This window comes from Grus americana, chromosome 8, assembly GCF_028858705.1.
Source record: "Grus americana isolate bGruAme1 chromosome 8, bGruAme1.mat, whole genome shotgun sequence".
Lineage (NCBI taxonomy): Eukaryota > Metazoa > Chordata > Aves > Gruiformes > Gruidae > Grus > Grus americana.
Window position 1 is genome coordinate 23,320,145 of NC_072859.1, and position 13,530 is coordinate 23,333,674.

A 13,530-nucleotide genomic window follows, 5' to 3' on the forward strand; every position below is an offset into this window, starting at 1 on the left:
CTATTGAGTTCCATCTGCCTAATAGAGAAAAATGTTCATCTTAATTAGGAAAATCTTCATAAAGAAATATAAATGCAGTTACTAATGGGCTGCAGGGAATAAATCTAGGACACTCAGGAACAACTGGTGTTTTACCAGGAAATGGAAGAGTGAATATAAACCCCAAAACAGTTGTTAGCTGTCCAGTGATTGACCACAAATAGCAATAGATGTTGAGGTTTTAAGTGTTTTATAATGAAAAATCTATTCATTTCATTAAGGTTTCATGCTTTAGACCCTTGTTTTTTCAGGTAATAAAGCAGTCTCCACTGACAATGAAACTATTTAAAACCTCTTTGAATTAAAATGGACAAGTTCATTAGCATTTTTTGAAGGAATTACTTTACAAAAAGAAAAAATGGAGCGCCAAACAATGGTTCAAGAAAGATCCGCAATCAAGCCCTTGAAAAAAGTCACTATATCAAACACGTATTTGGGGGTTTGCTGTGATACTCACAGGCAGTTGAGAACTTTTTGCTGACTTTATCAGTGCAGCAACATCATCATGGTATCATCATGATAAAGACTATATCAAAATGTAAACTACAATTGATTTTTGTCCTTAAAAATGTTTCAACAAGCATTGCACATTTCCTCTGTTAGTCTGAATCAGTTTTTCCATCATTGTCTTCCAAGAGTTCTGTAATTTAAAGATGCTGATGTTCCCTAACTCTGCTCATTTTCCTTTCAAAATGAAGTGAACTTTTACTCATCTTCCAGAATTAATTTCTTTTAGAAAAAGCATGTTAATACAAAACACAGATGGGAAGTACTTCCCAAGTCCCAAAATCTAACTCTCTGAGCCAGATTCAGTGTCAATGTCCACAACTTCCCAAATGAAAAACTGCTTTCTGCAAATATTACCTAACACTAGCTAAGATTTTATATTTTCTCTGAATGGTCTTGATAGGGAAACTAATATGTATATGTAAGTAATTGCATAAGTGGAAATAGTATTACTATAATATTTCATTCAAGCCAACAAACAGAAATATGGCATAAAACTCTGGCATTCTGGCCACTGACAGCTCTACTATCTCAAGTCATAGAGAATATCGCCAAAAGCTAGAAGTTGCAGCTACCTGAACCTCAAAGAATGTAATTTCATTTATTCGCTGCAATGACATTTTTACTAGACTACAGCTTCATGTAGATTAGTCAGACACATCAAAAACCACATATTAGCTGAGGTGAAGCTGTGATGACTGCAGTTGTCTAACAGTGTCAATCCGAACTTTAGATGAATATAATTTGTTAGCTCTAAATGACAGAGATATAATATAGATTTTGTATATCGCCAAAGTAATAAATAATTAGTGAGCAGAACTGAGTACAATAGCAGGTTGAGCACGCCCCCAAATTTTGAATCTTGTTGCAGAAGTCAGTGATCAGAATGATCCATCTTTCTCCCTTGAATGATAAAACAGCTTTCTCACAACCTAACACATAGCACCATCTGGCATGAACAGAGGAAACTAAGAACTTCTGGAAGAGAAGCACAAAAGCAATTTAGTTTCTTTGGAATTGTCCAAGATATTAACAAAGATCCTTCAGAAATAGCCATCTGACTGCAAACATGGCTCAGTGAACCTGTCTCCTGTAGACATGCTTGTATAGCTAATAATCTCAATAAAATGTTGTTGAATTGAACTGAAATGTTTGAGTATGGGATGGGTGTTGTCAGAGTTAAGATGGAGTGTGTGGAAAGTCAATTGTCTACCAAACTGGCTGGGTTTCAGAACAATATCTCATGTTTCTTAAGAGGAATTTTAGGAGCTCAGAATACATCTCTTCAGCAAAGCTCAGCAGGCTCTTTTTGGTAGTTATTTATAAGAAGTGTAACTAGAAACACCAAGTTAAGCTGTGCTTTGGACGGTATCAGCACATGCATTACTGGCTGTTTGCTGGGGCTCAACGTCCTCCACATGCAGTGGGGCCGGAGCAGTCTGATCACATCGTCCACCTCGAGAGGGGACGTGGCACTGTGCCATCAGAGGCACTACTCAGATGAACTGTGCTGAGTGGTTAGGCTGAGATGTTTGTAGTATAAACACAAATGGAGTCTGCAGTCTGGATGGCATTAGACCGTTTCACTGATATTAGCACAGATATATTTTATCGTTGCTTTTTGAAAGTGACTTTTAATGCAGACTGTGTTCTAAATGATCCTTAAAAGACACTCCTTTTTTCCTCATCACCTTCACCTAAGGCAATAACATCCAGTAGCATTGATCTATTCGCTGCTAGTTTTCATTAATTTTACCCTCCCTAAGGGTGGTGCAGCTTTGGTGCCAGCTAATTAAAACCTATTTAGGGCTGTTCAGTGCACTTTATCAGACCAGAATTAGCTCTGCTGCTTTAATGAAGACTACAGTTTTCTCTGTTATTACCAATTAAATGTTGTTATATCATGTTGCATTATATTTCTAATGCATGGCAAAGATACAGATGGTTTTAGAACCACTTACCTGGATTGAGGTACCTACAAAGATGTCATATTTAGTAATTACCTAATGTTTCTTTAAATCCTTTCACTTGACTCTATACATATAATATACCAAAACATTAGTGAAGTACTGGAAGAAGCTGCCAGCTTTATGTTCCCTCTAGGGAAGTACCAAGTAAAATGCATTAATGAAAAATTGTGAATGTGTGGTAATTAATATTATTTATGTACAACACTTATTCAAAGTGGATGAGCATTCACCACCTTGAACTCAAATGCTTCACTAATGAAGACTCTCAGAAAGAACATATGTCCCCCAGATTCATAACACTGCATGTGAAGTTAATTCTCCAGTGTGTATAGCCCATAGCAGAGGGTATTTTGTACTGCTGTAGAATTAAAAAATGCTTCATTGTGAAATAAACAAGCTTGTTTGTTGGACATTATTTAAAGGCAATTCTTGTTTCTTCCATGAACCAATAATAAACCATTTGTCAATACCAAAGCTGTGGGTTTTGAACCCACACTCAGTGAAGTCAGCGATGAAGCTCCCACATCAGTGGTGCAGGACCAGAGCTTTTCTGTGGTACAGAACCGACTGCAGCACATACCTGTTAGCTGCTTCTCATAACATCCTTTAAAACTGAAGCACCACTAGGATTAAACTACTGAAAAGTCCCACTAATTACCTAAAAAGATGGTACATCAAAGAGTAGAAATAGAAAGCTCATTAAAGGCTTGACAGACTAGAAATCTGTTGCAATCTTACTATGCATTAGTAACATACACTGTACATAAGGATAGTATTTTAGGATTAAACTAAAATAGATGTGGTTACAATCCACTCAGTACATTTTAAAATATGAGTTGAACTTGGTTTCCTTCCAGAATTTTTGCTGGGAACATGTTGAAACAGACCTCTGTTCAATCTAATATTGCAAGCAAGAGTTGATGTTTCTCTGAGGAACTGAAGGAATATTTGGCTGAGAACCTGAGTCTGTCTCAGCATCATAATAGTCTGGCACAATGTGCAAAACTATTTTCATCACCCACAAATCTCTTGTGCTCTCCCTTTACTGCTTCCACAAATGTCACATGTCTCTAACAGCCTCATGACCCTCCCTAGAAACAGCAGACAGGTCCTGTGAATTGAAGATGTTACAGAAAATGAAACAGTTTCCAAGCTGAGGTCCCCTGATTAGTAGGGAACTGCAGGATGTTTTCTTGTGATACAGAAGGTGTTGGCTGGTGACACGTCCATTGTTTCCCTTGTTTCTGGCCGACAAGTGCAATAAATTGATGTTAAAAACACCACTTAGTGTTTGATGTGAAAAGTAGGACTAAAAATGAAAGTTGCAGTATAAACAAGGATGTTGTCCAATTGCCACTGTGAGAAGTGGTAGAGTTTTTTTCACAGTGTAAAAGGGAGGCACGTGCAAACGCAATGTGATGTGGGTCATGAGGCAGGGTCTTTACAATTTGCCTCTGTTCACAATGTGAAACTTTCAGTTGTTGTAATGGATTAAGGAGAAAGAAATTTGGCCACTTGGACATTAGGCTGCTAAAGAACTTTGTTGATAAGCACTGGGAGAACAGAAGTTCAATCTGCCTTACCATGGAAAGAAGCATTTGTATTGTGTTAATTGTGTAATAATAAAACCTTGAGATGTGTTAATTTGTTGAAGAAGAATGGAGTAGGCTGGACATGAGGACACTTTGACACTGGATGATGAGATTTTTTGATAGGATATACTAAGGTCTGATCTCACAGTAAGGATTTTGATAAAGTCAAGTCACTGTGACCTGACTGATTGTTAATATGGAAGAGTCATAAACAATTTCATGTTTAGCAATGTAATAATGTATCCATGATCATATTTAGCTCAATTAATAGGTAAACCAGATGACTTAGATTATTAGAGGGATGAACACACAGGTCTTGTGTATTTTCTCTATTAGACACTGTTCATCACCTTGTTCAGATAAACTAAAGAAGCCATGATAACCTTGACACCTTTATGACATATAGAAGCTCCTTCCAACTCCAGAATTGCAGCAGCAACACGTGCACATGGTGAACAAGCTGAGGGGCAACTTCTTCCCTATGTTTCAATAGTTTAAAAAAAAAAAAAAAAAAGGAAAAATCAACTCTAAGTTTTGATAATTTAATAACAAAGTGAATCAAGGAAGTTTGAGAGAACAAGCTCTTCTACTTCAAAAGCTAAGTCAAAAGTTCAGACTAAGTTAAACTGTGAATATCTGTATTTTTAATTTGGTCAGAATAGCTTCACAACTTCAAATTCAGGATGCACAGCAGTGATCTAGAAACTCCTTCCTAGTTAGCTCCATTAAGTATACGTGACAGGTGCTCTTCCATGCCAAAACACAGACGATCAGAATTTTTGCAGCTCCATTACAAAATCCTGCAATTTGTGGTCTTAATTTCACAAATCCAATTTCTGCTCTGAACATGCTAGCCAAAACAGTGGCCCTGACATTTTCATCTCCTTACAGCCCCCACTTGAGCAGCATAAACACACATTCTCAGGCATGGAAAACAGAATTTCAGCATAATTCTGGTAAAAAACTAAATCTATTACAGTATCATTGATAATCCATTTTCACCAAGAAATAGAAGTAATGTGTAACCCTGAGGTTTGTGTTTGAAGAAAAGATACAGAGAATCTCAACAGAGAATAAAATACAATATCCAGAGTTATCCTGAGGTTGTGCATTTGGAAATATTTGTGTAGGATTATCCTCTTCAAATAAAACGTCAATTTAATCAATAGTAAATTGAGCTGAAAACAACACACAGTTTTGAAAACGTTTCAGGAAGACATCCAATATTTTTGGGACTCAAGCCAACAGAAATGGAAAGAACAGAAGGTAGCGTAGGTGGGGTAAACGGGGCCTAGCTGCTGCCTCATCAAGTGCTTATAACAGTCAAAACCATATAACAATCCATTAAAAACATACCTGGGGACTCATTTAGTAGCTGGCATCCAGCATGGGCTTCTCTCATGTATCTTTTGTCAAACATTATAATTGTTCTTCACAAGTAGGACTTACCGGTCTTTTCCTGTCTCCTTCTTAAATACCGCATCACAGTAACTCATGCGCTTTTCTGTTGTCACATAGATTTTGGCAGTTGGGTAGCTGTCAACAGTTTTCTTCAGCATGTTGTACACAATGCCATTTCCATCCTTTCTCATGTTTCTAAAAGGTCCCCAGATCACGTAAACAGTGTTGTTGGTTTCTTTGAAAAAGTACTCGGGATTCTTGAGTAGGAGAGGCACGCTCGTGTGAGAGACCACTCTTACGGTTGTCCTCTTCCCAACATCCTCCTCGTAGCCCTTTGTGGGAGCATTGTTCATCCTCCATATGCAGGAGGACTTGTCTATCTCAGCTCCCACCTTCTGGCCAGCCATCTGTCCCGAGTTTGAAACAATGGCACAGAGGTCACAGTCAAGTTGTAGAGGCTGGAAAAAAGAAAACAAAAATATATGGCAAGTCTTTCTCTGTAAAACATGAAGACTGAGAACTCAGTTAAAAGAAAGACAGGCACAGTCCAACAAATTGATAGCAATGCTTCTCTTTTTTAAAAAATAACAATCCCCATGTGGTAGAGCTGGTAGAAAACCCTACCACTACAAAGCTCTGAATGCAATCCTTTTTAGTGAAATAAGTGGTAGTTCCAATCTTTTCCTTTGTTCTCCACCTTGCAAAGTCAACTAGAAAAGTAATAATTTCTTTTTTTCCTCTAAACATTACTCTTTCCACTAGAAAACAATGAAAGAAAGAAGCAGCAGCAAACAATATTTAGGATCAATGTCTTTTTCTCTTTTAACAAGGTGTTGTCAGCAACAGGAAAAAAGTAAAGAAAACGTAATGCGGGAACTTTAACTATATACTGACTGTGTTTATGTGTCTGAATGAATTGTTCCCAAATTTGTGACAGAAGTCAAACAAGAGATGCAACTCTATAAAGCAATCCAGTAGCATGAAAATCCTGCAGTTGGAAAGGAGATGTAGACAAAGGAATATGGTGTTCTCTCCAGAGAACAGTTATGACCCATGAAAAACGAGAGGCAGAGGGACTGGTGACATGTGAACTAGGAACTTAATCCTGGCCAAACTGAAGTCAAAGACAGTATTTCCTGAGCGCATTCTAAGTACTATTTCTCCAGTATGAATTGAAAACAGGAACAGTTATCTGTCTAACAGAGATATAGGGACCCATCTGATGTTCCATTTGTCACAGCAGAAATAGTAAATGCCTTATGGTTCTTTTGTACCAACAGAGTAAAAGGACACACCCTGTATTTAAGCTGGATTTAAGTTGGAAATCTAAATCAAATGAAATTCAGATCATCAAAAAACCCCGCAGAAGACAGTCCAGGCCAGAGATAATCTACAATTTTTTGCATGGTCACAGACTTGATCTTCTGTCATGCTCCCAACCGGGAGCCAGTAACTTCAGTTTAACGTTTGTTAGGAATAATTCCGCTCACGTTCTTCAGACATTTAGTCTGACAGAATGCTAGGTGCTTTTCTGATCAGACTTGTGGTTATTTCCCTTCAAAATCACACCTCATTTAGCTGCTATGGATGAATATCCTGGCTACATTTGACCACTATAACCTTAGGACATGGTGGCTGACAAAACATCGAATTTCTTTGACAGTGGTGCGTAATACAAAGACAAAAGATAAACATTTGAAAAGAGCCAAATTATAACAGCTAAAATATCTCATCTTTGGGTGACAAATATTGTACTGAACTAAGACTTTCTGCAATAAATCTTGCAGTTGCAAAGGTTTGGTTTCTCTATTGTGATTGGTGTGATTTCTCTGTGTGAGTGGTTCATGACTCCTCATTTCATCAGGAGTTAAAGATCCCTGACTGCATGCAAAAGCATTGGCAATGTTTCCTTTACAGAACACCACGTATTTTTTTATAGCTGTTGCAGTTTTAGAGAGCTGTCCTGTATAGCTCTCTGACAGCAGGGATGAAATCCCAGGAGATGCAGCTGAACACAACAGTCTTTCTGTTTACCGCTTAGTTACAGAAATCCTCTCTAAGATACATTATGAGGACATGGCTGGGTGACCTAAACAAATCCATAAGCATAACTCACATCCTAACATGAAGTGAATTGTTAAAGTCCCAATAGATTAATTTATAGCTTTCAGGGTGAACTTTCAAACTAACAAATGCTGAATATGAAACTGCTAGATAGGAAAAGCCAATTTGGTCAAGAATCTGGTCCCATTTAAATTTGTCTCCACCTTAGCGCTGGGCTTTTTTTTACAATATTCTTCCTTCTCCATTAAAATGGAGCTGCTCTCTTAAATTTGGAATTGTTTGATTTTCTGACCTTAGTTAGAAATGCATTGCGCATTTTCTATTCACTGAGTGTAACTGTTCTGCTCGAATAAACTGAGTACACTCACTCCTGCAATTGTGTCCCCCGGTTTTCTGGCTCTTTTGTTGTGATTCATTTATCTTGTTCCAATTTATAAAGCGCTTTCATAATATTGAATGCTTGCACTAGGTCAACATATAATCCGCTCTTCTTCAATAGAGGCAGAGGCTTAACCCCTCCCAGCCCTATCTCAGAACAAATATTTTTACAATGTAGAGAAATTTCACAAATATGCATAATATGCATATTTCCCAACAGAGATCCCAGAGAGAGTTAGGAGACTGATGGACACCCACGACAGACATTCCACTGACTCCAGCATCATCTACTGACTTAAGTCTTTTTGCATCATATCTTCCACAACGTATGATAAAACACACATCAATATTCATTCATTGAACCTCCAAATGGAGACAGGCCAGCAGCTTGCGGTGTTGGTTTGTAATTGTCACAGACAAAAGGGGCAGTTTCAGTAATCCACATACAACAGCTTTGTCGTTTTCCTTCTTTAACATGGCATTCCTATTTGTTATTACAGCCTAGCTCAGGTATGGCTGTCCCATCACTTTAAGACTCAAAAGCTGCTCAGATGTAGCTCCTCTGCCAGGTGGCTCCCACAGGAGCTATTCAGGCACAGGGATGCGGGTGCCCAGAGGGGCTGGAATTAGAAAGCATCTGGGTAGTTGTGGCTGCTGCTTCTGCTACTGAACTAGGACACAGCTGACAGCTCCCTTTGACCCTTGAAGAGTTGGAGTGATCTGCTGTTGTCCCCCATCACCCCATACTCTGAGGTCCTACATTCTTCACTCCCTTTTCCCATATGCAGATTTTTGGCTGCAAGGTTGCCTGTGATAGCCCTAACCTGTATGAGAAATTATCGCTTTTCCATTTAACTTGCTGTATTGTTTGTATTAAGGACAGACAGAAGCAGAGAGATAGTTATCATACACAGAAACCAGAATACAGAGGGAGGAAAACTGGAGAATTAGAGAGAATGTGCTGCCTTGGTGATCTGTTTTGCAAGTAACAGCGACTATTTACAGATGTCCACATCACAAACACCAAGACAGCAATTAAGCACTAACTCATCAGCAGCCTTATCAGAGAAACAAAAAATGGTTCTGGCAGGCAGTCTGGGCTGCCCTCTCATCTGCAGAGAGGGTCCAGCAGCAGTGGGGTTGATACAGATCGGCAGGACCATATAGAAACCTATGCTGTTACTGTTTATTCTCTCTGGACCGAGAACGTTAATTAAGGGTTTACCTGTACCTTTCACAAGATCTTAATTCACTTGCATTGTAAATAAACTAGCTAAAGAAAAAAAAACCATAGAGAATCATTTATCTTTTCTTCTCTTTTCATGTATTTAGACACATATTTCACCTCTACACACCATGGGAGCTCAGCTGTTATTGCTTCTAGAAAATTATTCATTTTGTCACCGACCAGAAGGACGTAGAAGTCCTCAGCAGAGCAGCTGGGCATGATTCTGACAAATTGTCCCATCGTTTCCCCGAATGATACATTGTAACTGTTGAGGAGCACTTATATTTTAATCAGTAAAGAAAATGAAATGTCTGACCTTTCCATTTCCTGTGCAAGCTTACAGACAATAGAAAAGATAATTAAAACTGTGAATTAGAACTTGCAAAACAGTGCCGTTTCTCTAGCAAAGAGAAATAGCTGTGTAATAAAGGTCACTTATCAAACAGTTCTAGTTATTAAATCTTTGCATTTAGCACTGAAGTGGCTTCACAGAATCAAAGGTCAAATCATTAAATAACAAAACCAGCCAGAATTAGAAAAGGTCACAAGCAAATCTAACTAGAAGTAGGTCACAAAACATGATTCTCTTCCACAGAGGATTTCGATATTTGGAAAAGTGGTTACTTTCCAGTTTGAAACAACTCCCTCATCATTTCAAATGTCTCCACCAAGAGACTGAAATTCCAGCTACAGAACTGTCTGTATGGGTGGGTTTCCCAGTAGCAGAGATCCTGGATCACCAAGTTTCCCAGATGTGGACCTGTAGGTCTGCTGAAGTCCCAGGCAGAGACAATCTCAGGCCAGGCCTCAGCCTCTTGGCCAAAACTTAGCACAAGTCAGCGGAGTCCAACAAAGCAATGTCTTGACAGACCAGTCCCACGCCAAGCTCCCGTCTTAGCAGAGACTGCGAGATTCACCTTCAGTTGGACCAAATCCAGCTCAGGACTTATGCAGATGTAATTTACACTAATGAAAAGCTGAACTTCTCTTGCGACTTCTTAGCGCTATCGGCTGGTTGGTGGTGCGCTGGAGAGCTCACTCCAACCACCAACTCTGCCTCACTCTGTGAATCCCACAACTAATCACACAGATAGTTAGGAAATTCAGATTAAACTTTCCCAATTGTTACTTTAACAATATGATTGTAATTTTGTAAATTGGACGCAATGCCCATTCACTACATAATGAGGCAATTATTAGCAGCTCGCCACATATTAATTTGCTCCTTTAATGTTGAAACAAATGAGATCTTTTCTTATAATCATCCTATTTGAGTGAATTCTAACAAAGCCGACTGAAAAAAGCTCCAGAGAGACTTACTTTATTTCAATGCCATTTATTCTTCTAGTCTTCTTGGATGTCTTTAGAGTTTTAGAGGATACAACATTTATAATGATGCCAATAGGGAATAGATTTTGCCTTTATTCTTCTTGATGTTCTTTTGAGGTCTTTGAAATGAAGGTACAAGAGAGGCATTAACCGTCTGGCATTGTTTTTATTGCTTTTCTCTACTTCACAAGCAAAAAATGTATTTTAATTTTTCCTGTGTTTCAGTGATGATTAACCAAGCTGGTTTTATCTACACTTACTCACTTTCTTCAGACCTCTGACTGGGAGGAAAGACTTGACAGGCTTCTCTAAAACAAAATTCAGCACATTTAAAGAAAAGAAAGATAGTACTTGTGTGTTCACCCAGCAAGAGCTATCAATTTAATACAGCGTTCAGAAGCACTGTATATAAATCACATTATATAACTAACATCTAGCAATAAAAATAAAAATGTTAAAAAACCACAGGTCTGATTACCCTGAGTTTGTGGTTGTTTCCCCTTCCCTCCTATGGTAGTGCTGTGTTTTTTTAATCTTCAGCAGTTGATTTTGGTCCTAGCCCCCGGCATCACATCCCAGCAAACATCTCTGTCTTCATAAAATTTAATGTTAAGATTTCATAAAGATTTTAACATTTTGCCATTATTTTGAAATAAGCCCTATGTCAACATGCATCCCATTTCCAAATAAATAGAATATGATCTGCCTCTTCATAAGACTGTTCCTGAGACTGAAGTGCCTGGGATATTTTATTTAGATGACTGTCACTGATATGTACATAACTGCTAGCAGGAAGTTTTTATTTAAATTGAATGAATTGGTAGGGAATGCATAGGAGCCACATAATGGGACTAATCTTGCAGTAAGAGACTGAATAAATAACCATCACTGAAACTCTTTCTATATACGCTGACCCAGTTGTTACAGAACTGCTGTTCTTTGATTTGCAGCTCATTTGCTTGAACAGGTATCTTGTGGATTCCTGGTATCAGTGGGAAAGAAACAGGAAAGGGAAAAAAGTTCGAACTTTGGGCAGAGGTTGAAACTTGCATGCCAGTCTCCAGCACCATCTAAACTTTTATTTGGCAAGTGTATTTTTGAAACATTTTAGCTTGCTTTCTCATGGAAAGGAGAAAAAAAAAAAAAAAAAACAACCCACACCACAAAGCCAAACCTTCCGAACATGAACCACAGTGCAAAGTGATGCAGTGTCATCTTTCTCACTTTCAAGACAGCTGTAGTTACTCCATGCCAGCTCATACCTCTTTCAAGATATAGCAGAGCAAATGCTCACCAGAATGTTGTTGACTTTGCTGCTGCTATTGGGAACAATATAGGCAGCTTTGAAAAAAGGCAAGAATCAAATGCATCTCATGATACTGAGAGCTGAAAAATAAATGCCTCAAATATATGTGAGAAAACTCTAAGTAGCAATGGAGTCAAGTATACAGCCTATACAGAAGAAAACAGAAAAACAGGTCTTTTATGTATTTTCCTCTATTATAATAGAAAGCAAAAATTGAAAAGTCACAGATAATACCCCTCTTGATAATCCCATAAAATAAAATTTGATCAAACCAGGTCCTGCTTGATGCAAATGTTTTAACTTTCAATTTTTAAAAAATAATATTTAAATAGTTTTGTAAAATGGAATTAAAATACTCCTTCAATTAAACATATGTCTGTATTATGAAAAGGTTAAAGCATGGTAGCTCACATTAACAGAGCAGTCCCTTTCATTGTTTCCTTTCTTCCTGATTTTCAGCTGAAACTTCATTGAAACTGACACCTTTTAAATAAGCCTACACTAGTATTTTCTTCTGGAATAATAAACTATTGAAAGATTCCTGATAGCTCTATTGGTAAAAAAAAAAGACTCAAAAAGAGAAAGGTGGTAGAGAGTAAATAAAGAACAGGAGAAGTTGTTCTGTGTCTACACAGAGGCTTAACGAAGGAAGGAAGCTGCCAGATTCAGTGTTTCAGGTACACCAGAAAGAGCCAGCAGAGGCAGAGCACTGGAAGACTGATGGTCAACAGCCCTGCAGGGCTTTGAGCACCAAGGCAGTGGCAGGTGAAGAAAGTTTTGCTCTAAGGCATTGCCTGAAGGATGTGTGAGGACCTGTCTTGCATGTGCACAGTCGGTCAGTTGAAGTCACGTTTTAGTTTGCATCTCAGGTGGTTGATAAGTTCTCCTCTCCCAATGTATGATTGCAGAAGGGACGTGCCCCTATTAACATGAATGAATAGGTCACAAAAGGGGAAGGAAATAAATGGAAGCTGGATATCAAAGGAGAAGAGAGGACAGGAAAAAATTCAGAGAAGAACTGAAGCAGGCTATGAAAAGGTAGAATATAGTTTAGTGTTTAAGAGAGACACATGTAAGGGGAAAGAATTTGAGAAAAAGTAAAATATTGATATAAATATATATATAGCCAGTAAGATAAACCATGATGTTTGGGGATGAAATCTAGCAAAAGAGAAGAACCAAAACACCTGAAGATATTTGTTAAGGTATAAACTAACCATTGCGAAGAAAGCTTTATCAGACACGTCAATCAAATAACTCAGCATTAGGCAGAGAGAATAGCTTTTATCCTTTGAACTCCAACTGCCCAAGCAGAAAACGGATGGAAACAGATACATTCACTCCAGCACATAGTACTACAGCTTGTAGGTGACCAGAAACCCTGACATCTGTAGACATACAGATGTCTACAGTTCCAGATCCACCTAATTAACACCTCTGAATTGGGGGGGTGGGGAGTGGGGAAGAAAAGCAAAATCTTCTTTGGCATATAAAATATCAAGATAAAAATACAAATATGCCCAAGCACATATGTGGAAATATTCATGTCAAACATAGTTGAGGATTGAATGCCTAATTGTTATGGGAGGGAGCTGAACTCCATCATGCATACCCTATACAACAAATTCACAAGGTAGGCACTGAAATAACATTCACTCTGAAAAACAGTCTATGAAAAAAATATTTTCCCAGTTGCTCAAAAAGGAAAACCAAACA

General features: G+C 38.2%; 1 protein-coding gene across 2 annotated transcripts in view; it reads right to left on the minus strand.

Annotated features, from left to right (window-relative positions):
• Positions 1–13,530, minus strand: part of ST6GALNAC3 (ST6 N-acetylgalactosaminide alpha-2,6-sialyltransferase 3) — a 226,591-nt gene that overhangs the window by 74,304 nt on the left and 138,757 nt on the right. For both annotated transcript variants that reach the window (XR_008577999.1, XM_054833102.1), the window contains exon 3: positions 5,558–5,967. Coding sequence is in view for 1 of the 2 variants with exons in the window: in XM_054833102.1 (XP_054689077.1) it covers positions 5,558–5,967 (410 nt within the window). In the remaining variant the exon portion in view is untranslated. The remainder of the gene's footprint in view (positions 1–5,557; positions 5,968–13,530) is intronic.